At 50.6% G+C, this 21,961-nt stretch overlaps 17 protein-coding genes across 17 annotated transcripts; 7 read left to right on the top strand and 10 right to left on the bottom strand.

Moving 5' to 3' along the window:
* Positions 1-26: 26 nt before the first annotated feature.
* On the bottom strand, positions 27-692 carry B9G98_00358 (hypothetical protein; the record flags this gene model as incomplete). Its single annotated transcript, XM_024806916.1, has 1 exon — positions 27-692. One exon carries the CDS (start codon positions 690-692, stop codon positions 27-29), a length of 666 nt encoding a protein of 221 aa, XP_024662684.1.
* A 163-nt stretch (positions 693-855) lies between these two features.
* Positions 856-1,653, top strand: B9G98_00357 (hypothetical protein; the record flags this gene model as incomplete). The annotated part of the gene is made up of 1 exon (XM_024806915.1): positions 856-1,653. One exon carries the CDS (start codon positions 856-858, stop codon positions 1,651-1,653), a length of 798 nt encoding a protein of 265 aa, XP_024662683.1.
* Positions 1,654-1,669: 16 nt separating this feature from the next.
* Positions 1,670-1,973, bottom strand: B9G98_00356 (hypothetical protein; the record flags this gene model as incomplete). Its single annotated transcript, XM_024806914.1, has 2 exons — positions 1,670-1,909; positions 1,956-1,973. The coding sequence occupies 2 exons, from the start codon at positions 1,971-1,973 to the stop codon at positions 1,670-1,672; spliced, it is 258 nt and encodes an 85-aa protein (XP_024662682.1).
* A 1,017-nt stretch (positions 1,974-2,990) lies between these two features.
* Positions 2,991-4,994, top strand: B9G98_00355 (Transcription factor steA; the record flags this gene model as incomplete). Its single annotated transcript, XM_024806913.1, has 1 exon — positions 2,991-4,994. The coding sequence occupies one exon, from the start codon at positions 2,991-2,993 to the stop codon at positions 4,992-4,994; it is 2,004 nt and encodes a 667-aa protein (XP_024662681.1).
* Positions 4,995-5,066: 72 nt separating this feature from the next.
* B9G98_00354 (putative transcriptional regulatory protein HAH1) lies at positions 5,067-5,834 on the bottom strand (the record flags this gene model as incomplete). Its single annotated transcript, XM_024806912.1, has 1 exon — positions 5,067-5,834. The coding sequence occupies one exon, from the start codon at positions 5,832-5,834 to the stop codon at positions 5,067-5,069; it is 768 nt and encodes a 255-aa protein (XP_024662680.1).
* A 72-nt stretch (positions 5,835-5,906) lies between these two features.
* On the top strand, positions 5,907-6,269 carry B9G98_00353 (V-type proton ATPase subunit F; the record flags this gene model as incomplete). The annotated part of the gene is made up of 1 exon (XM_024806911.1): positions 5,907-6,269. The coding sequence occupies one exon, from the start codon at positions 5,907-5,909 to the stop codon at positions 6,267-6,269; it is 363 nt and encodes a 120-aa protein (XP_024662679.1).
* A 33-nt stretch (positions 6,270-6,302) lies between these two features.
* B9G98_00352 (Chitin biosynthesis protein CHS5) lies at positions 6,303-8,123 on the bottom strand (the record flags this gene model as incomplete). The annotated part of the gene is made up of 1 exon (XM_024806910.1): positions 6,303-8,123. The coding sequence occupies one exon, from the start codon at positions 8,121-8,123 to the stop codon at positions 6,303-6,305; it is 1,821 nt and encodes a 606-aa protein (XP_024662678.1).
* Positions 8,124-8,344: 221 nt separating this feature from the next.
* B9G98_00351 (Single-stranded DNA-binding protein RIM1, mitochondrial) lies at positions 8,345-8,740 on the top strand (the record flags this gene model as incomplete). The annotated part of the gene is made up of 1 exon (XM_024806909.1): positions 8,345-8,740. One exon carries the CDS (start codon positions 8,345-8,347, stop codon positions 8,738-8,740), a length of 396 nt encoding a protein of 131 aa, XP_024662677.1.
* Positions 8,741-8,854: 114 nt separating this feature from the next.
* On the bottom strand, positions 8,855-10,057 carry B9G98_00350 (Esterase; the record flags this gene model as incomplete). Its single annotated transcript, XM_024806908.1, has 1 exon — positions 8,855-10,057. The coding sequence occupies one exon, from the start codon at positions 10,055-10,057 to the stop codon at positions 8,855-8,857; it is 1,203 nt and encodes a 400-aa protein (XP_024662676.1).
* Positions 10,058-10,220: 163 nt separating this feature from the next.
* On the bottom strand, positions 10,221-11,708 carry B9G98_00349 (4-aminobutyrate aminotransferase; the record flags this gene model as incomplete). The annotated part of the gene is made up of 1 exon (XM_024806907.1): positions 10,221-11,708. One exon carries the CDS (start codon positions 11,706-11,708, stop codon positions 10,221-10,223), a length of 1,488 nt encoding a protein of 495 aa, XP_024662675.1.
* Positions 11,709-12,342: 634 nt separating this feature from the next.
* B9G98_00348 (Histone-lysine N-methyltransferase, H3 lysine-36 specific) lies at positions 12,343-14,322 on the bottom strand (the record flags this gene model as incomplete). Its single annotated transcript, XM_024806906.1, has 1 exon — positions 12,343-14,322. One exon carries the CDS (start codon positions 14,320-14,322, stop codon positions 12,343-12,345), a length of 1,980 nt encoding a protein of 659 aa, XP_024662674.1.
* Positions 14,323-14,514: 192 nt separating this feature from the next.
* B9G98_00347 (hypothetical protein) lies at positions 14,515-15,132 on the top strand (the record flags this gene model as incomplete). Its single annotated transcript, XM_024806905.1, has 1 exon — positions 14,515-15,132. The coding sequence occupies one exon, from the start codon at positions 14,515-14,517 to the stop codon at positions 15,130-15,132; it is 618 nt and encodes a 205-aa protein (XP_024662673.1).
* Positions 15,133-15,210: 78 nt separating this feature from the next.
* B9G98_00346 (GTPase-activating protein GYP3) lies at positions 15,211-16,953 on the bottom strand (the record flags this gene model as incomplete). Its single annotated transcript, XM_024806904.1, has 1 exon — positions 15,211-16,953. The coding sequence occupies one exon, from the start codon at positions 16,951-16,953 to the stop codon at positions 15,211-15,213; it is 1,743 nt and encodes a 580-aa protein (XP_024662672.1).
* Positions 16,954-17,118: 165 nt separating this feature from the next.
* B9G98_00345 (pH-response regulator protein palH/RIM21) lies at positions 17,119-18,383 on the top strand (the record flags this gene model as incomplete). The annotated part of the gene is made up of 1 exon (XM_024806903.1): positions 17,119-18,383. The coding sequence occupies exon 1, from the start codon at positions 17,304-17,306 to the stop codon at positions 18,381-18,383; it is 1,080 nt and encodes a 359-aa protein (XP_024662671.1). The 5' UTR covers positions 17,119-17,303.
* Positions 18,384-18,445: 62 nt separating this feature from the next.
* Positions 18,446-19,891, bottom strand: B9G98_00344 (putative 1,3-beta-glucanosyltransferase GAS3; the record flags this gene model as incomplete). Its single annotated transcript, XM_024806902.1, has 1 exon — positions 18,446-19,891. The coding sequence occupies one exon, from the start codon at positions 19,889-19,891 to the stop codon at positions 18,446-18,448; it is 1,446 nt and encodes a 481-aa protein (XP_024662670.1).
* Positions 19,892-20,042: 151 nt separating this feature from the next.
* B9G98_00343 (Protein PAC2) lies at positions 20,043-21,371 on the top strand (the record flags this gene model as incomplete). The annotated part of the gene is made up of 1 exon (XM_024806901.1): positions 20,043-21,371. One exon carries the CDS (start codon positions 20,043-20,045, stop codon positions 21,369-21,371), a length of 1,329 nt encoding a protein of 442 aa, XP_024662669.1.
* B9G98_00342 (Translation machinery-associated protein 20) lies at positions 21,368-21,916 on the bottom strand (the record flags this gene model as incomplete). The annotated part of the gene is made up of 1 exon (XM_024806900.1): positions 21,368-21,916. The coding sequence occupies one exon, from the start codon at positions 21,914-21,916 to the stop codon at positions 21,368-21,370; it is 549 nt and encodes a 182-aa protein (XP_024662668.1).
* Positions 21,917-21,961: the final 45 nt, after the last annotated feature.

Raw genomic sequence — 21,961 nt, 5'->3', positions numbered from 1 at the left:
ATACCCTTTTTTCATATACTTGGCCTCTACAGTTTGGCTACTTCTGAGCGCCAAGGTTGAACACCACACCATTGACTGAGCTCAATGGCCATATCTCGGACACTGTTGACCTCTTCAACAGACGAGCCGTTGTTCACGGCCCCCTTGAGGTGGCCCTTGAGCTGGGGGTTGACGTCCTGGGGGACTAGACTGGCTACAACCACCAATGAGGTTTCTTTGGCACCCAAGATCTTGGTGAACGACAATAGGGGGCCGTACTCGTGCTTGATGATGAACCAGTTGAGATCAGGGTAGGCCGTGTGCAGCTGGTAGTGAATGCGCTTGGTGATTTTGCCATACACTTTGGCGAAAAAAGATTCACCAACTTTCTCAAAGTCGGTGTCGTCACTCCGCAAAGGTTCGTCTAACCGTAATTCTTCCGGAGTGACATTTTTGAGCTCCGTCAAGGAGTTAATAGTGCGGGGTAGGCCAATCAGAGCCGCCGCTTTTAACAGAGACTCCCGCATTTCGGAAGTTACACGTGCGTGGTCCTCCTTCGGGGTCACCTCCATAGCATACTTGTAGAGAGCCGGAATCTCCTGGGGGTGGTTGCACACGCTGAGAATGGCTGCAGAAAGATAGTGCCAGCTGCTGGAGAGATGGGGATAGGCCGCGAGCCTCGAAAGCCTTGACGAGGTCAGAATTGTCGTCATCTTGCAGTAACTTTACCAATTAAACACCGTTTGTCCTAACGTAAACTCTGCCTTCGGCCGTTTGTGGAGATATCGTAAGCCGGGGTAAACCGTGTTGGGGCGAGGTTTTGCCTAGTTTTCTTTTTAGGTAACACCACAAGCAGCTGCTGCCAGCCAGGAAAATATGCGAGTTCCCGGCCCTGTCAAGGCAGTATTTGACCAGTTCCCGCTGAAAGAGTACCCTGAAATTTCCAATCATTCTGCAGCAAACGAGCGGGACGTCCGATTATTTGTTTATAATGTGGGGCCTGATCACATTGCCATGGATCCAAATGGGCTGGCTGTGCAAACATTGATGAAAGTGCTGGGCAAAGACGTCGAAGTGGCGCTGGGGTCGCCGTATATGACGAAAAATGAGAAGCTGCCCTTGTTAGTCTTGAGCGGCGGGAAACGAGACGGTTCGGGAGTCTACAGTGGGCTTGACGAAATACTTGGGTTTTTGGTGGGAGAGGAGGAAAAACTGGATGGAGAAATGGAACTATTCAAAGTAATGCTTGATAAATGGCTCAATGAGGCATGGCTAGCTACTATTTTGAGCGAGGACTATGAAAAGCAGTGTCTGACGGTATACTCGTCCGATCGAGATCGGTCGCAGCCTTGGCCAGCAAATCGAATAATAACAAACCAACTACTTGATCATTTGGGTGCCCAGGGTAGGCACAGGGTCGTAAGGCATTTCAATTCACATACGACGTCTATGGCTCTGCACTCGCTAGCCACCAAGCTTGGCGATGCTAAGTTTTTCAGCGTGGGTCAACTTGCTTGTGGAGGCAACCTGGGCCTTTTGGACATTCTCGTCTACTCTTACATTTGGTCGATTTTCAAGCACATTCCTAACAGTGCCCTGGCATCTCTGGTTCCTCTTTCTTTGTCGGAGCACGCACGAAGAGTCCACCAGTACGTATATAACTCCAGCGAGTAGAGCAAATAATCATTTATTAATTAAGTTGTACCGCGCCATTGCGTTGGCCCAAGAATGCTTGCGATCCGCAGCACAAAAAGAAGCAAATATAGATAATTACTGCGCCAAAAATGGTGTTGGAAACCGCCTTGCCGTCCTCAGGGTCGTTGATGCTGCCCATGACCGCCTCATGATTTGAACGGAACAGCAGAGCCAAAGCAGATAGAATCACTACCGCGAATGCCGACAAAATAGTGCAAAACCATGCGGCAAATGGCTGAAAGGTTAGTATCCTTTGTCTCTCAAGCGTCTGCTATACTTACTCCAACCACTGGCTTCATTGTGTCTTTGGGCTCAGTCAGCAGCAGCCTTCAGCAGAGGTGTTATTCTAAGCCCCAGAGGGGTGTTGAGAGGCACGTTGAGAAACCCCTCTGCAACTTGGCCGAGCCATATAAAGGGGCGTCTCTTTATGTATCTAGACTGAGTGCTGTTTATCTCCAGTGCTCACGGGTTTCTCTGCCCACCGATCAGGCACGTACGTGCAGTAGACCGGCGGCAATCCGCAGGAACTAGACTTTCTCCGGCAGAAAGCAATTTGCACGGGCAATTCTTACGTAGTTTAATAAACTTTAAACCTCCACACATGAACCGAAAAACAAATTGGTCCGAGCGATCGAAAGAGGCAATCAACCCCAAAGGGGAGGGGAAATCCTAGAAAAATTGCCGTGAATCCCGCATCTAGGCCCCACAACGATTACTAGCGATTTCTAGCTGTGCAAAGCGCTGTTGCTATAGCTCCACACAGCAGATGGCTCCATGCTCCTGTTTTGCCCCCATGCACATATGCAATGCCTTTTTCTAGTCGGTTAGTAATCTGTCAAGATAGAATTGAGATCCAATCCGGAGCTGCAGGAATGAAATATAGACGAAAACATAGACGAGCTATACCATATCCGATCAACAGCAATATTTACACACTGCCGTAACAAATCCTATACTCTCCTACATTTATGATGACATACTTATCGCTCTGCACAGCACGACCCGAAGGTAGGCTTGGAAAAAGGGTTTTTGGTGCCTGATTACTTAAGAACGATCAAACCCACTTTTTGCTCCTAACCCCTTACCATCTTGTTTGAGTTGCATCAACCTTGACCATATCTTAAAAGTAGAACAATTTTTAAGGTAACCACGCTCTTTAATATTTTTTTTTCCCAGCGTCAAGGGTGTTCGGATATTTCTCAACTTGTTCGATCAAAGAGGATTATATTCTGTCAACGGCTCTTTTCTACAATCCAGTGTCCAGGAAACAACACGTCGGGGGCCACAACCAGAGATACACTGTTTACGCACTGCCGATGGAGGCGCCCGATACTATTTCGCATAATTCAACCAGACCTTCCTCAGTTGAGAGTTTAAATCAAATGTCAAGCGACACCGGTCCTATTTCACAACCTCGTACACTTTCTCGGGACCACCCTGTACCCCCCACGGAGATGACGGGTGCATCTTACGCCCGCTCAAACACCAGCCATGGATCCTCTGACGAAAAAGAATACATCAATCATGTACTACAGCCCATGAAACTGTCGCGAATCATGGATGATCTGCTGGAACTCAAGTTATTTTTGGAGACTGCTCCCGTGCACTTTTCCCCGCATGATGTTATCCACCGCTTTCGGTTGCACACTGAGGAAGACATTTCGTGTGTCCGCTGGAATAACGTGTTTTACATGACCGGCACGGATATCGTTCGCTGTCTAACCTACCGGTTTGCCGCTTTTGGTCGTGCCATCACCAACCGGAAAAAGTTCGAAGAGGGCATATTTTCTGATTTGCGCAACCTAAAGTGCAACGAGCACGCCAAGCTGGAGGGAGCAAAGTCAGAGTTTTTGGGGTTCCTTTACAAACACAACTGTATTCGGACTAAAAAGAAGCAAAAGGTGTTCCACTGGTACTCTATCCGCCATGACCAGCTGTTTATTGACGCTTTGGAACGTGATTTGAAGAAAGAGTCCTGTGCTTATCGCCACACCAGCGACCAGTCAGCTACCAAAGCCGTTTCTGAGCCCGCTCTCTCTTTCAAATATGACCACAAACAGACTTTACATGACCAGATGAGTGGTGCGATTACCGACTTGCCCAGTCCGCTGGCTCAAATCGTGAACGCAACCATGACTTCTTCGTCTAACGTTTTGGGTATGGATCAAAAGCCCGACTCTTCTGCAGACACTTCTAGGACCATGGCCCGTCTCAGAGGCTCCGATTCTTCGAATATCACCGTTGTTCAGGTCGCCCCCCACTCGGGTAGTCTTGCCGAAGGACACGGTGACGTCCAGTCTCGAATCATTACCCTTGATACCCACCAGTTACCCTCAATGGCGCTCCCCCCAGGGGTTGGTGCAACGCACGGGACTGATTATGCTCACGACTCTCACCAATCGTCTGGTGAGGGTTCGTTTAAACCTGACCCGTACAATGGCTCCTCGTATGCTGAACATGGAACGAAGCGACCTCATGATGATATCGAGAGCTATGGCGACGCACCTTTCAGCAAGTATGCTCGTCCAGTCGACCCGCCAACACGAGCGCCCGTTTCAAACGAAGATACCCCGTATCGGGCGATTCTCACTTTGCTGTCGGTAGGATCCAACTCGATGCGCAACGCACGATCCATCATTTCCGCACAACATGCTGTACGAACGCTGATCAGACATTTCCCCAACTTCCGCCCCGATTTAAGTGGCACCTCTCTGGGGATGATTCTGCTCAAAATCAAGGGGCTCTATCTTTCTGAAGAAGAGCTCTCTTATGTTGAAAATGCTTTGAGTCTGGTTGTATCAGCCAGAGAGCCATCTCTAGCCCCTAATCATCGGCCTGCTCATAACCCATATGTTGTTCCTATGGTGCCCCTAATTGAAAACGACTTGTGGCAACAGGACTCTTATGGTGGTGTTTATGAGCCCGAAGAAGAAACCTATCGATACGGTGCTTATGATCCGGCCCCCGTGCCAGGAGATTATTTGCCCGAGTACAACTATGAAGCCAGTTTGCCCAAAAAGGAGCTTTATGACTATGGTGCAGACCATGGTACACACCACAGCTATGCAGGACCGATGAGCTACGGCAATCATCCGTCGGCGCGGTACAGGCCCCACCCTGCGTACCCGGGAACGCCTGGGCAGTACGGGTATCCATACCGACAGTCAGGCCTAGTGCCGTATTACGACGACTACGCGGTACCCGAACCTGAACTCGACACTTGGGGCGGCCGGGGCTGGCATGTGCCTCCCAAATCCGGCCTTCGTCCCCCGGTTCGTCGACCGCAGTGGCCGCCTCGTCAAGATGATATCTGGCCCTAGCATGCACGGTGAGTTTATTTCTCGACTAGCGAGATATTTATTTCTTAGACATGTACTGATCTGTCTCATTTTCTACTCGCGGTAGTTTGTATATACAGTGTTGACATCGTCAAGCTCTTCTAAAGCGTCGATGAGTTTGTAGTGTTTGGTTTGCGTCTCCTCGTCGAGTTCGGCGACTGCCTGGTCAGGTTCAGGTTCGTAGGACAGTCCCATGTTGTCGATTTTGTAGTCCTTTTTAATTTCGTTTGCTACCACAGCGAGCTGCGAAGTCTCGGTATACAGAACAATTTCGCCGTCCTTCTCCACAACGTCCTCGGCACCCAGGTCGATAGCTTTCTCAAAGACCTCGTCAAAGTCCGCTCCTTCCCCGAGTTGGATCCAGCCTTTACGCTGGAACAAGAAGCTTGTGGGGGACAGGGAGCCCTTGAACCGCATGAAGGCAGCTCTGACCTGTTGTGCGGTGCGGTTTTTATTGTCCGTAAGGGTTTCAACAACGTATGCAACCCCGCCGGGGCCCACTCCTTCGTATGTGATTGAAACAGACTCCTCGGCAGCGCTTCCGGCACCTTTCGAGGCTCTGGCAATAGCACCTTCAATCACACGCTTGGGAATGCTCATTTTCAGGGCATTTTCAACCATGGTCGCGAGCCGGACATTCAGCGCAAGATCAGTGCCGCCGCCCTCTCTGGCGGCCACTGTGATCATGTTGGCCATTTTGGTGTTTGTGTTGGAGCGTTTAGCATCATTTCGAGCTTTAGTGTGCTTGATGTTCTGCCACTTGGAATGGCCTGCCCAAGCTCGAAAAGAACTGCTAAAGTAACGGCAATTCGCCCGCAGCATTTTTTGGCAGGATATTTCAACGACGGTTTGGGTTAATCAGCAGGACCACCTTTCAGTAAGGACGTTTAGAGCATGGCGTCCAAAAACTACGATGAAAGGACGCTCCTTGCGGTTATTGGAGACGAGGATACTGTGACAGGTATGCTTTTAGCTGGTATTGGCAATGTGTCTGAAGAGGACGGTTCGCGGAACTTTGTTGTTGTTGACTCTAAAATGACTGACGAGCAGCTTGCCGACCACTTCCAGACCTACACGACCCGTAAGGATATTGCGATTCTTTTGATCAACCAGCACATTGCCGAGCGTATCCGCTTCCAGGTCGATGCTTACACCCAGGCGTTCCCCGCCTTGCTGGAGATTCCCTCAAAGGACCATCCATACGACCCTGAAAAGGATTCTGTTTTGCGCCGTGTCCATAAGCTTTTTGGCGAGTAAAAGCGCTTATATAGCTAATTTATTTACAATTGCTCATTTGTGTTTGTTTTTCTTTTTGTTCTTCTTTGACTTTGTCGTCGAGGTTGGCGTGGGTACGCTTGAAGGCTCAGGGGTATGTTCGGGTTCGATTGACGTTGAGTTGACTTGGATTTCAGGAATATCTGGTTTGTCTGTAACCAGTTCTTGTTCCGATAACTCATTTGACTCTGGCTCAGGTTCGACTTGCTCTGAATCGTTAGTGTCTTCTAACGTGGGCTTTTCAGCCTCGAGCCCAACTGTTGGTTCTTCCTTGGCTTCAAGCTCTGTTTCTGACTGCGTTTCGGGCTGTGTTTCGGGAGCCAGTTCTGATGCTGGTTCTGTTAGTTCTGGTTCTGCGTCGGAACTGTGTTCTTTGGTTTCAGTGGTAGGCTCGGTAGTCTCTGCGTGCTTTGAAGTTTCAGAAGTGTCGGTGGGCTCTACAGTTTCAGTGGGCTCGGTGGGCTCTGCAGGCTCTGCGTGCTCCGAAGGTTCAGAAGTTTCCATGGTCTCAGCAGGCTCGGCGTGTTCTGAAGGTTCAGAAGTCTCTGTGGGCTGTGCAGGCTCGGCGGTCTCCGCGTGCTCAGCTGTTTCAGTGTGCTCTGAAGGTTCAGAAGTTTCCACAGTCTCAGAAGGCTCAGCGGTCTCAGCGGTCTCACCAGGCTCACTGGTCTCACCAGGGGCAATCTCAGCAGGCTCGGCGGTTTCAGCAGGCTCAGCAGGCTCAGCAGTCTCAGCAGTCTCAGCAGTCTCAGCAGTCTCAGCAGTCTCAGCAGTCTCAACAGTCTCAGCAGTCTTAGTCTTAGCAGGTTTAGTCTCAGCAGGCTCAGCAGGCTCAGCAGGCTCCGCTTCTGGTTGTACGGTCTCTGGCTTGGGAACCGCCTCAGACCTTTCCGTGTGGTGTGATGCTGTTTCTGCAGAATCAGAAACTGGCTTCGTACGCTCTGTGCCCTTCGGAGACTGATCACCACTATCCGCCGCGGACATTGGATCGCCTCGGGAGCTAGAAACTGTAGCCGTGCGGCTGCGACGAATAGCTGGCGGAAGCGTACGGGGATCAGCAGACAGGTAGTACGCCCGAACGCCAACTAGCCGGCGCTCTGTCTCACACGCTCTTAACCATTCAGGTCGAACAATCGGAATACTCATATCTTTAGCACGTTGGTACTGAAGTCCAGCTTCGGACGTAGCCACGAAATGAGTCGTGTCAAGCTTCACCAAATCTTGAAGGGGCTTGCAGCCCATTTTGGTAACGCTCTCCTCTAAATCTTCCCTTGTGATGCTTGAGCCACTGATATCACCCACACAAATAGTAAGTCCAGACAAATCGGTCATTTTATGCGTCTGGACCCTCACCATTTCTGATTCGTAGACGCCTGCTGAGGTGGCTAGAACCAGATGGAAGTTATATTCATTATCAATGGCGAGATTTGACAGTTTCGTTGAAGTGCGTTTTTCGGGATTAGGAATAGTTCCTAGTCGCTGGCCGTTTTTGTAAAGAGCCAGCGAATGCAAGGTGGCCGAGGCCACGTCGATAGGGTCCCATTCAAGAACCGCTGATGTTTGCGTGGTATTCTTCACTCTAAGAACAGGAACTTTGGGCGCGTTTACAGTGAATGCGTCCAGCATATTATTTTGTGTTTTCTCAAACGACACAGCGTCATCCTCTTCGCCCTGGATATCGCGCTCGCAGGTCAGACGCACAATTGATCCAGCTTTCACATCGCTAGGTAAAAGCAGTGTAGGAAATTCGATCAATTGGTGATCTTTGGTTATTAGTTGAGCCAACGACACATCTAATAGGCCAACTCGAAGATCAACTTGAACCTGGTTGCTCATGGTTCTTTTGAGGCAGCTGAGAAAAGTCACCATCGCCAACCTCCACGGCTGAATAAACTCGCGTTCGTCATGGGGTATTGGAAGCTTAGAACGGGTGTTGGGAGTATGGCCTAATTAGGCACAGCTAGCCAAATTAAGGGGTCGGGGTTCGGGTTATAGTGGGCTTACGACGCGAGGTTAATTTCCTCACTTTATCCACTTGACGAAAAAGTAAAAGACAAATGTTAAAGACCTTCGCGAGATCCTTTTCCTCGACCTCAAAACGTGCTGATCTTGCCAAGTTCACTGCCATTGGCCGTATCGGCAGCGACATTGAAATCTCCACCTCGAAGAACAATGTCCAATACGTCCGTTACCCCCTTGCTGTGCAGACCACCAAGTCCGAAACTTCCTGGTTCAACATTACTGTTTTCGACGAGCGCGCTATTGACTTCATGTCTCAATACCTGAACCGCGGCTCTACTGTCTATGTCGAGGCCGATGCGTCCATGTCCAACTACACCAGCACTGCTGGCGAGAACCGCCACTCTCTCCAGCTGGTTCAGTCTACCATCAGCCCCATCATCTACCGCAACAAGCGCGAGGACGTTGAAGGCGAGGCCAATGCTGAGGCTTAAAAAATTGTCACTTTGTGACGTTATAGGGCAGCTGTAGTTTTTTTTCCCTTTAATTTCGTTTCTTATATGTATATAGGTTGAAATCCTTGATGGGCTAGTTTCCAGGCCAAACCGCTAATTGCGGGCCGCATCCCATAAAATCATTTGTGAAATCTGGCATCCCAGTCGACCTACCCCCGCAGTTTGTTCCAGTCGTGTGCGGGCAGTATTTACCAACCATAACGGCCATGCGTGCAGTTGGGCGGTTTCGATTTCCAGCGCGACCTTGTGGGAATTCTGGAGATGGAAAGCAAATTCTTTGACTTCTGGCAGAAGCACTTCTTCACTACCAGCAGAAATAAAAATACCACGATTTGGTAAAGCTCTGGACCACAGATCGAGGTCATTGACCAACCCCGGACGGGTGTAATCTGCAGATTGAAGGCGCTTTGGTACATAGCTCTTGGCATACCGTGCTAATGCACGAGTAGACAAGTAGTCAATATTATCCTTGCTCGACACGCGACGTCTATTAAGATCCATGATTGGCGACATCAACACTGCGGCGTCCGGGCGGCGGCTGGGTGCATTGAGTTGACGTAGACCATCAAACGGCTGGGCCAGGTGCAGCAGCAGACTAAGACCGAGCGTAGCACCTCCGGCATGGCCAGATAGCACCAGAGTTTTACAATTGACCGCCGCCACTGTCTCATAGGTATCAATTACAGTTGACATTGCCTCCTGCCAGTCTTTGGCTTTAGAGACGTCGGCAACAAAAATGGCTGGATTGCAGAATCCCTGTTGATTCAAAGAAACAAGAAAATAGTAAAAGAATTCTAGGCTCCAATGCGCGGACTCTCCGCCAACGCCTGGACCAACGACATAGTAGATGATCACGTCGTTTTCGAGGTCTACTGGAGTTTTCCGAGACTCAACCCAAAATCCCGGCAGGTTTTGATCAGGATCCAGCGCATAGTGCTCAATATCTCCTAGTCCTTCGCGGGTGAACATGCTTTGACGATAATCGAACAGGGCTTCGGCAGTAGTTTGCCCAAACAAAGCTGGCCCCAGTTCGTGGAGATTGAAATTCTCTAGCAGACTTTTGGCAAAGATCGTTGCCGCAAACTCAAACGGAGTAGCCAACCGGCTATATCCACTGCGCCTGTCCCATGTTCGCACTTTAAAATTGAGGAAAAGGTTCCAGGGTACCGAGACGAACAAGTAGGGTATAATTCCAAATGCGAAATACAATGCGCCAAAGGGCCCTATTTGGGCGCCTACTTCAAGCAATGCCAACATCAGCCAAAACACCACATCGAACGAACTCCACGGACGCATTTTGAGGAGAATTAGTTTAGGTTGTGTCCAGGCATTCTTATTTTGTGGTGGTGCAGGACGAGTGCATGAGGCTCTGCATGGGGAGGGAGAAAGCAAACAGAACGAAAAAAAAGTGGTTAAAGCAAACTGTTTTTACATACTAGCTTTTTTTAATGTGATTCGATTAAGCCTTGGACTGCTCGAGAGCCTTCTTGACAGTGTCCAAGAAGATCTTGGCATGCTTCTCCTCGAAGAGCAAGCCGGGACGCAGACGGATACCCTGAGCACCGGTGCCGCCGACCAAAACACCGAGAGAGCGCATGTTGACGACGAACTGATCACGCTGAGCGCCGGAGGCCAAGTCAAAGGCGATGAAAGTGCCCTGGCCCTTGCCGCGGACGCGAGAGATCTTGCCGGTCTCGGACTGGATGGCAGTGAGACCCTTGTAGAGGTAATCACCAACCTCCTGGGCCTTGGCGGGCAAGTTGTTCTCAGCGACCTCGCGGAAAATGGCATTGGTGATCATGATGTGGGCGGGATCACCGCACCAGGTGTTGAACTGGCGGTAGGCCAGAGTGGGGCGGATTGCGGGATCACGGAAGAAGTAGCCGGCAGACTGGGCCTTCTTGGAGAAGGTGACCAAATCAGGCAAGCCATCGCCGTCGAGTCCCCAGTGCTCGTGGGCCCACATCTTGCCGGTGGCACCGACACCAGTCTGGACCTCGTCAACGATGAGCAAAACACCGTGCTTCTTGGTGACGTCGCGAAGACCCTTGAAGAAGTTGGGGGATGCGTGGTTGTCACCACCCTCGGACTGAATAGGCTCGACGATCACGGCAGCAACAGGAGACTCCCAGCCCTTGATGAGCTTCTCGACCTCCTCAAGGCAGCGCTTCTCCTCGGCAGTGTTGTACTCGACGTTCTGGTCAAGGGGGTACTTGAGTTGAGGGAACGGAGCCTTGGGCCAGTGGAAGGCGGGGATATCAAGCTTGTGGATAGGCTTTGAGCGAGTGCACGAAAGCGAAGCCATCAAGCGGCCGTGGAAGGCAGTCTCGAAAGACATGATAGCAAACGGCTTGGAGCCAGGAGCTTCGTTACGCATGCAAGACTCAAGCTCCTCGGGAGTGAAGTCGGCGTTACCACGCTTCTTGGCAGCCTGGTAGATGAAGGCAGCCTTGAAAGCGAGCTCGTTGGCGTCGGAGCCAGAAAGACCGGGCCACACCTCAGTCATGCCCTTGGGAGCGTACTTGAGGAGACCGGAGATCTGCTCGGCGTAGTTGGTAGAGGGGAAATTGCCGCTAGCAGGGCGGTTGACCAGAGCACTGATAGTCTTGGAGTCCTTGGCAGCCTCAATGAGGGTGGGGTTGTTGTAGCCAAGAGGAATCGAGGCGATCTGGGCGTAGCAATCGAGGAGAGTGTTTCCGTCGGCATCAACAATGTAGTTGCCGTTGGACTTCTCGTAATCGACCATGAAGGTCGTGGCAGCGGAATCAAAGACCTTGTTCAAAGCAGCAATTTTCTCTTTGCCAGTGGGACCAGGAATAGCCGTAGCCACTGCCGGAGCTGTGGGCTCGTTGGGGAAGGTCTTCTCGGCTAGCGAGGCATAGCCGCGAGAGACAGCACGAGTGCGAAGTGCACGCAAAACCGTTGTCTTGGTAGCGTTGCGGATCATATATTTGCTTGAGACTGAGATGCGTTGACAGTCCGCTAATCTGGGGTTTTTATAGCCCCCATGAACCCAATACCATCAGGGCGCGGGTTTAGAAAAATAACGTGCTGCACGTCCAACAGATTCAACGAGTTCTGGGAAGTTCGGGTATTGCGTTGAGGGTTTCAAGACGTTTGAAAAACGATTCGAACATTTAAAGTCTAAGCGGACACTATAATGCACTTTTCTCCAGTAGTATTGCCTTCTTTGGGCCCACCAACGCTGCACCTTATCAACGCTAAAATATGCAATGTTCCCAATCCAGTAGGTTGTTCCACTGCGAATCGACCCCGCATACAAAGTGTCAGTGAAATTTGCATTCAACAAGTCGGAATCGCCCCGAATCAACAGAATTGTAAACTAGCAACGTACCCAACAGTCGAAAACCTCCATTTTTTTGTTCCTAGGCCCAGCTTTGCCCCAACTCGACCGCTGAAAATTTACCCTCCCTTTAGCGAATGGCTGCGATAACGGCATTTGTGGGGTTGAAAAATCAGAACCCGTGACTGGTTGAAGGGGCTGTTTGGGGGGCTGTTTTTGCTTGATCTAGACAGGATTTGAGATTAGATTAAATTACAGGGATTATGGTGAACAAGTACTAAGCCTTTTGCCTTTTGGCAGTGAGATCAGACGGTTTCCCATCTGCGACGCGCTTGCCCTTTTTTAAATAATGCGCTAATGCCTTTTCCATGTAAGGAACAACGAAATGCCGGACCTTCTTCTTTCTTTCATCGGTCAGCTCGTCAGGAACTTCCAAGTTTTCACGCTTTAGCTCTTTTTCAACCAGCAAGCGGACAATATCATGTGCATGCCGCTTGCAGCGATCCCGGCCCAATTGGGGTTCGTAGCGCCAAACTATTTTGGGCACATACTTTGCAAGAAGAATGGTGTATCTTTTTTGCAGAGACACTGGCTTTTTACTGCCGTGCGGGGTGTCTTCGCCGGGAGTCGGAACGCTCGACGGGGGAGTCGATTCGGCTTCAACGTTGATTACTTCGGCAGCCACAGCGTCGGCAATGATCTTGTCCAAAATCTCTGCTTGCTTTTCGCGCTCCTCCCGTAGCAAAGCCTGCCGAGCAGCCTCGCGTTCTTTTTCGGCCTCCAGTTCGCGTTGGACTTCTCTCAAGCGCTTCAGTTCCCGCTGATCAGGGACTCGGTCGCTGGTTTCTTGCGTTTTCGCATTAATGTAGTAAACTGTGCGATTGCTAGAGGTTTTCTGTTCCCAGCCTGGTGGTAGGCGTGCTTGTGTATTGCGTGAAACCGGCGTGGGCTTGGGGCTGTCAGGCACACTGGCCGTGGTTTCAGTTTCCGAGGCCGCGTCTTTACTGGCATCACGCTCACGTCGGGGGATTCGATATGCCATTTGCAGGGCACTCCAGGCATCCAAAAGTTCTCTTGCCTGCTCCTGAACGCCAGAATCCTCTGCTGATTCGGCAATGCCCTTGACCACCCCTTCGATTTTGGAGGATGAGATTTTGTTTCTCGTCATCTGGGGCCAGCAAGCCAGAGTTTGCAACACCTTTTCAGCGAGTTTCTCCTCAGCATTATGCAAAGTCAAAAGCGAAGCAAAAATCTCATAGCCATGCATTCTCATGACTTCGATGTGAACTGACTGGTCCTGGGAAACGAAAATACGATCAACGAGCTTTCGAGAGAGCCAGGGCTCAGCCTTCTGTTGCATTAAAGCTGCCATAAGTCGCGAAACGTCTTGGACATCCAGGGGCTTCACCGGCAAACTTTCCGCTAGCTCTGCATCCAGATCTTTACGCTTCTGGTTTTTAGGGAACTGGGATTGCCACTCCTCTTCTTCTTCAATAGTGAGACCTAATGCATCTGCAACAAGCGGAGGCAAAGCAAGACCGTTTGTTTGTGTTTTGCCGCCCAACCAGCCGGTGCAGTTGGCTTCATAGCAGTAACAGGGTTGCGCAGCTGCGCCATAACGGTCAACATTGTAATCGAAGGTGATTTCTTCGCCGGCAGCGATATCGCGTTTGGCAAACAGCCCCATACGCAGCTTGGGACCCACAACCCACTTGTCGATATAGGCATTTGGCGAGCAAGAGTGATTGCAGAAGCGGGCGATGGACCCCTTGAGGGTTGCATCGATGAATTCGTCCTTTTGCAACATCATAAAGTAAAAGTGCGTGATACCCTGTTGTTCGTATTGCCTCTTACGACGCAGGAAACGTGCCTGGTCAACAACTTCGCCCGTATACTCGTAAATGAACCCATCAGCCTTGATGTCTGCCAGAGCACGTACACCAAACCCTTTGGGTCCCGCACCAAAAACATCGACCTGGGCATGCTGGTGTCGCTGGAAGCGACGATTGCCACAATCTCCTGAACACCCGCACCGATCACCAATACACTCGATGGACGTAAGGCGATTAATACAGTCCGAGTTGTCGCCGCACATAACCTCGTCTGAGCCGGCGGTTTTCCCACAGTCGCAGGTCATGATCTCGGTTTGACCCGAAGAACCTAGTGATTTCGTTGCATACGTGCACTCACGCAACGCCTCAAACGTCTTGGCCGCCTTATCAAGAGTGCTCGGCACGTCCAGGTACAGTTGCACCATTGATGGTTGGAGGAAGCTGACAAGTTTAGTCCCAAAACCTCAAACCGTCCTGATATAAGGTTGAGGCCACCACAATTACCCCTCGTAACTAAATTTTAGTAGTTTATAAACTGTGCTTTATGACCAAACAGACGTTGTAGCTGAAAAATTTGGCACCTTAAGTACCTCCTCCCAACTCGATGGTTGCTGACAATGACCGACCAGAAGTTTGTTGGCGAATTTATGGCGTCGCTGGCGCCGTTCCAGAAGAAATTGGACGATAATTACGAGGGCACGCACAAGAAACCTGTGGTTCTGGGTAGAATGAGCGCCGAACTAGAGCCATTACCTGCCCAGGAGCCCAAGCAAGTGAAGGTAGCGCTGCGGTCGATCCGTAACCCCAAGTTCAGTGTGGAGTACGAGGTTCCTGACACGGACTCGATTTTTGCGGTCAAAGAGCGTCTTTTGACAGACCCCAACGGGCCGCTGGTGGGCACCGAGTTCAATCTTGCGGGCATTCGATTCATGATCAAGAGCCGGGCTATTTCAGACACTCGGCAACTCCGAGAGCTTTCGAGCACCGAATTCACCGTGGTGCTACTTCACAGCAACGCCGACAATGTCCCGTCAAGTGGCCAGCTGTACTGGGCCGACGACTCTGTAATTGCCCCGGACGTGCAAACTCCCACCCCCGTGGCCGAGACGCCCGAGGTGGTTGAAGAGACGCCTAGCTTTCCTAGTGAAATGTGGGAGGAAATTGCCGCGGTGGTTGCAAAATACACAAAAGACAGCGCTAGTGTTGTCGACAAGCTCCGCAGAGCCGTAGAGTAGGATATGAAATTAATGAAAAATATATGTCGGGTTCGCATTAGGATTAAAAAATAAAAGGTGGGGGGTGCAAGGAGGCACTCAGTAGAGCCGTAAATGAGACCGCAGGCGCTGTCGCGGCCTAAACCGTGCGTATTCGTCGCGGTCGGAGGATTTCGGAGTGCCCGTTTTTGCTTCACGGCGGCGGTTGGCGACAAACTGATGTAGGACGGCGATTTCGCTATCCGACAGATGGCCAACCCCATTAGAACGCTTGAAGCACAGATAAAATAAAGATGTGGGATCCAAAAGCTTCCTGGGAAACGTTTGGACCGCTTGGAAGGCCTCCATGTCGTCGCTGAGGCGCAGAATCTGCGGCTCGGCCAGCTTCATGATGGCCAGGGAAATACGATAAAGAATCTTGGGGCCTTCAAAGAAGAAAACGTCCCATACTCTAAGTGTCGTTTCAATAGGGAGTACGCATACAAACATGCTCATGAACCAGCTTGCTGTACACAAACTGATGGGGGGTAGCTGGGAAATAAAGTTATCCTGAACCTGCTGATCGCCGCTCAAAGCGTTCCAAACTTTAGGAAGCCGATCTCTTACCGCAACCATGAGGATACCCTGGGTGATGTTGACCTGCTCCAGGTCGACTTCATGGAGACCTTGCAAGTAGTTGCTGGTGATGAGCACCATCATCCAAAAGGCCCGTTCTTCATCCATAAAGAGCAGTAGGTTGGCCCCTATAAAATTCAGACTCTGGCAGTAGCCGATTTTTGGTTGATAGATAGCGAAACATGTAAGAACTCGACGGAGTGCCATGATCTTCTCTGAATCAATGCCCGGAATGGCGCTCCGGAAAAACCTGTTGTCGGGGAACGTGCGATGCAAGTCCCGCTCGATATGTTCAGTGTCATTATTTTTGAGATCCTTCGTTTCCTCGCACAATCGTGCATATAATCCGGGGTGGGCGTTCAGTTTCTCGGGTCCTTTGGCATACCAAAACCACGCCGCACCTCGCCAGGAAGGTGGTATGCCCTTGCGGATATACCGGCGCAATTTCTCGCTACGGGGTGGGAATCTCAGGGGTACACCATCTGGACCGAGTGATAAGCCATAGTCCTTGATGAGTTCCAGCCATTTAGCTTCCCGTTGTTTCTGGTACCGACTGTACTCGGGGTACCACTTATTATACTCTGCCTCAGATACCTGCGCACTGCGTTTGCGGAATCCGTACTGATCGTAAGCATCGGGCACAGGCGGCATAGAAGGAGTGAGTGAGCTCACCGAGGCCACCTTCAACGAAGGCTGCCAGGTAGAGGACTGTACAGAGGCTGTTCTCGATGAGGCTGCAACAAGAGACATTGCAGCCTGAGGGGAGGGCACAGCAACGGTTGTTTGATAATCACTCGTGTCTTTATTATCGCGGGATCGTGCAATACTGTCTGCGTTCGCGGGTGGGGGTGAGGTACGAGCTTCCGAAGGGGGCGCCGAGCTGGGTTGCGACTCGAAGTCAAACGTCTTATCGGAAAGCTCAGTACTGCCTATGCTTGCATTTTCCCACCCTTGGCGAGTAGTTTTACTAGTGTCTACCGGGCTCTGAATAGGAACCGTGGCGGATATAAAGTTGGACTGCTTGATACCGACCACGGCGTTATCCTGGAAAGCTTGAGCTAATTCTTGGACCTGAACTGCTCCTATCCCTTCAATTGCAGGTGAACCTATCGGGGCTGGCTTTGCGACATCTGTTGCTACCGGCTCAAAGTCTGGTATTTGTCGTTCGGCAGTTTGCCGCTTTTTCACTGCGATAAAAGCAGCAGGCATCTGAATGGCTTGCTCCATACCGCCGGGACAATAGTCAATTCGTTTCTGTGAATGAATATGACCGAGAATGAATTACTGTCCCAACTTTACCAAGTGAACAAAAATAGTAACTTTGTAAAGAAACAGGAAAAAAAGTGCGACGATGGGTACAATGCAGGATGGAAAGAGGTTGGCTTTGTCAGCCGACATAGTAAGCTTTTCCGGAATCCTCAACCTGGGGGGCCGATAATACATCTAGAACACTGGATTTCAACGGCATTACTAGACAGTCAAGTCGCGGTCAGGACGTTATTTGGACCCTGCGAGATGTCCCTGACCAGCTGCTCTGCCATGGGTGCATAATCACCCGAGGGTTCTTTTTGACCGACATGGGCACTCTTCTCGCTACCAAAGACCAACCAATTGTGTTCTGGCCCATATGTGATCCCACTGGGCGACCGAAATTGTCGGAGTCGCCCTTGAGAAATCTCACTGGCTTCCCGTACCTCATTGCAAACCTACCTGGATGGCAAGAATGGAAGGACTATAGTCTTCATACAACTGTCGAGTCATTTGTGTGTGTAGTGTCAATTGCATTGGCGTTGACACTTGTTTTGCTATGTGTTGTTTTGTGCAAAGAACGGCCCTGGCGGCCTCTTTTAATTCTCGTTTCCGTGTTGTTTTCTGCCATTCACATGGCGTTGGTTCTAGACAATGTGATTAGCAGTTTGCGGTCTCAGTACGAACTGCAGGGAGGCTACTCACTAACTTGGCTGTTCAATGATATCTTGACCACGAAGATCCGAATAACAAACTTTGTTAGTTCGACCCTCTTGCTAGCTGCCCAACTCCAGCTCGTGGCATTGAGATTAGTGGACCGGAAAACAGAACGAGCAATTGTGTGGGGAGCAGGCGGTGCGTTTTTTATCGCTGCTACAACTCTGCTCGCTTTGGTCTGGTTTTATCGCTCCGATGATGCTATTCTCTTTGCATGTCAGTACCTTCTATCTATGGGTCTAGACGTTCTCTATTTTTTGATGGCCGTTTTATACGCCCTTTCGCACCAACAAGCTGCTTTCAATCGGGACATGTTTATTTATACGCTTTTCGCTCTTGCTGGAGCTGCTCTCCCTGTGGCATTGTACATGGCAGACATCCTGGGCTGGTGGACGGCTAGAAGTGTTGACCACGTTTGTTCGTTTTCCACGGTTGCTGCTCTAGTTTTAGCAGACATCTGGGCTAGCCATCTGGACCGATACCGCACCAAACAAGCCCACGGAAACATCATGGGCCGCCGCCTCTACAACCCGGACAAAGAACTTGTTTTCACCGAATCGGACGAGCATACACTGCTGGCCAGTGAACAGGGCTCTTCAAAAACAGCACAGGATTCTCCTCCACGCACCGCTTCGGCCCCCGTTCATACACACAACAGACTTGTTCCGCCTGAGCGGCCAGCGACCACGTAGTATTTATTTCAAGACTTTTTAAGTGATATTACTGAATCATACATAAATGTGAAGGGGGCAGATTACAGGAACGCTAAACCAGCCATAGCAGCTAAAGCGGCGCCAACAGGCATCTGTGTGGGCACGGCGGCGTTCTTCTTCTTGCCGGAGCTAGAAGCAGCAGTGGCCGAGGCGGACTGAGAAGATGAAGAGGCGGCGGAAGTGGAAGCAGCGGACGAGGAGGAGGCATCGGTCTGAATTTTACGTTCAGGAACGTTGTACTGCCAATTAGTAGTGTAGGTCAATTCAACCGAGCCGCTTTGGGTATTGCCCGCAACATCTTCGATGGTGTAATTGTTTTTGATGTTGCTGATATCGATGAGATGGCCGATATTACGGTTACCACCGCCATTCTGGAGCATATCCGGGGCAGGGCAGTCGGGGAGATCAAAGTCATCGATAATGGTATCAAGGCCAGAACACGAAGGAGGACTGACGGTGTTGTTGGGGCTGGGTTGCGTTGTATTAGGGAGGGAGATCTGAGAAAGCTTGCTCTTGAGGTTGACGTAGTCTTGCTTGTACTGAACGTCGCCGTTATCGTCAATATCGACCAGACCATACTGGTTGGCCTCCTCAGCATACTCATAAACGAGGCCACCAGAGAAAACATTACCAAGACCCTGCGGGTCGTAGAGACCCTCAGTGACCTCATTGAACTCACGAGGCTCGGGTTTGTTGCAGCCGTACTCGGAGAAGAATACCGGGATAGAGCTGTTGCCAAAGTTACTTTTCATTGTCCCGTAGCCAGAGCTTTCCCAATCATTATTACCGCACCATTCATAGGAGTTGAGACCGTAAAAGTCGGCGGTAGAAGCCTCGTCACCGCACTGCAAATAATTCCACAGGGTGTAGCGGTACTCCTCAATGGAAGCAGCCGAGTAACCAACGGGGATAGTACGGTTAGCATGCAGGTTAATATACTGCTTTACGTCACGCTGAACAGCGCGGAGGTACTTGGGCACGTCCTGGTCAGAATCCTGGTTAACAACCTCGTTGCCCGCAAAGAAACCAAGCAGGTTGGGGTAGTATTTGAACGCATCAACCAGACCGAACACATTGTTCAGGTAGCCCTCATTGTAGGAGTTGCCCGGGTCCTGACGCGTCAATGACTGGTACGGGTTGTTGAGATCAACTATGACATAGATACCAGCATCGTTGAAGATACTCATGCACTCGTCATGGTTGAGCCAGGGAGAAACCGAATAGACACGAATAGTATTAGCGCCAAGCTTCTGGAGAGCATAGGCATCACGCAGACAAATCTGACCGTTAGACAGCACGTCTGAGTCCCCGTTCACCTGAAATGAAGACGAACCACCAATCTGGTAGTCGACGCCAACAATCGTGAACTGCTTGCCCATTTTGTTATAGTCCTCATCGACCTGGTAAAACTTGTTTCCAATCTGGACAACAGGGAGCACCGCTTGGGCGCCAGCGAGTAGTGCCAATGCAATCGCGTTGAAAAGCATGTAGGAATGAACTGAGCCTGACTTAGATTACGAGGTGATTGGAATGCATACCTCCTAGCACCCCCGCTTAGAGTGGGTGATTTTCCCAAACGACGTCAGTTCTAACCCTTGACCAGCATTTTCCTGAGGATCTAAAAATAGTAGGCACAGGATGGCCGGGCAAAAGACGGCGGGGCAAAGGATGGCGGTGGTCGGAGAGCGACGCTCGTACAGTGGGGATATTTGCACAATAAGGTTTATCGGTAGCATCCCTGACTGGAGCGAGCCAGCGCTCGGTGTCGAGTGGGACGATCCCGCTCGTGGGAAGCACAGTGGAGAGCTGCACGGAGTGTCGTATTTCGAGTGCAGGATAGCTGGATCCGGTAGTTTTGTGAAGGTGTCGCGTGAACCTGACCGAAGTCAGTCGCTAGATGAGGCTCTGTGCGATCGATATGTCTCGAGACACGAGATCTCCGAGCCACATATTAGCCGGTCCAAAACCTTGCAAACAGTTGGGGCAGAGAAGCACTTACTGCGAACGTCGCATGTCGACAAACTGCAGTTAGTCTCTTTGGCCGGCTGCTGCATCAGCCGGTTTCAATTGGCCCATCAATTGACATCGCTGGCTCGCCTAGATTTGAGCAACAACCTCTTTGAATCTATCGGGGATCTTTGCGACATTCTTGCAAGTATGAATGTACAGTCGCTCAATTTGTCTGGCAATCGGTTCGTTCCGGGTGGGAAGCCGGTGAACTCTGTCACAGAGCTAGACTTGTCTCGTACGTTGTTAGGTCGTGAAGAAACCAGTCAAGTTCTCGCAAGCTTCCCTAATACAACTACGCTCAGTCTAGCATCTAATATGCTTCAGATGTGGCCTGACATCAAGGTCCAGAGACTCGATATTTCCGACAACCTGCTGTGTTCGATCCCAGAGCTCGACCTCGAGGAACTCAATGTCATGGGTAACCCCCTTGTTCAAATCCCCGTGATGCGAATGCATACTTTATTTATTGATACATTGCCTGGCGGATGGGCTGACACCGTCAAGCTGAAATGCCGAGATTTACGGCTGGGCCCGCCGTTCGGAGACCAGCCGGTTTTTATTATTGGCCACTGTGCATCTCTACAAGCAGTCAACGGCACAAAAATTACCAGCCAAGAACGAACCGACGCTGAAATTTATACCCTGCGTCAGGCAGCCAGCGGAAGACACGAGCTAGACGCTGATCGCTTTGCCGTTCTGTCGTCGCTATACGGCACACCAGCTGTACGCCCGTTCTCACGATCCATACTTGCCAGGCAATTAAGACTTGCTATTGAAGGTACTACGTTTGAGATTGTGAATGATGCTGGGGTCCAGAGACTGATAATTATGGCGTCACAGCGACTTAACAAGCCACTTCTCGGTCTTACTCTTTCCTTCCGGGGCGAGCACATTCGCACTGGAACGGTTGGTGACCATTTTAAAGGTGGGGAATCTGTAGAGCTGATATATACTTAGATTTGCGGGCCAAGATTCCAAATACCGTCGCCCAAAAACAAAATAACCGTCACACCAATGCCCTTGTTAAGTTTGGTGATATCATCCGTGGACATTTCTAAACGACCAATTGCCAGTGCATGCTCTTTGCCCTCTGCGTAAATAGCCACCAGTTGTCCTTTTTCATAGCTTACAGGCATCTCTGCCCCGGCAGAAGTCAGCCCGGGGCACATGATGTTGGCACCGCCTAAAATGAACTTGATGGCGCCTCTGTCGACGCGAACCCAGGGGAATGTGTCTTTGGGGAGTTTGTGAACGAGTCTCAACGACGGGATCAAGTCGTCGTCGTGCTGCTGGAGAAAAACAAGCTCTCCATCAGCAGTGTACAGGCTCAGTCGATCTTGGCATTTGACCTGTGTGAGCTGCGACTTTTTGGGAACCACCTCGTCGATATGCTCCTCAATGTTAGGGAACTGGTCTACAAATCGTGTACGCAAACTCCGCTGGACCGACGACTTGATATTGGACCGAGAACTGATATCGTCTCTGGTGAACTTTTTGAACATATGACGTAAGGGGCCGGGTGAACTGTGGAAATGTAAAATTGTATA

This window comes from Wickerhamiella sorbophila (assembly GCF_002251995.1).
Source record: "Wickerhamiella sorbophila strain DS02 chromosome Unknown contig1, whole genome shotgun sequence".
Lineage (NCBI taxonomy): Eukaryota > Fungi > Ascomycota > Dipodascomycetes > Dipodascales > Trichomonascaceae > Wickerhamiella > Wickerhamiella sorbophila.
This window is presented reverse-complemented; position numbering and strand designations above follow the sequence as displayed.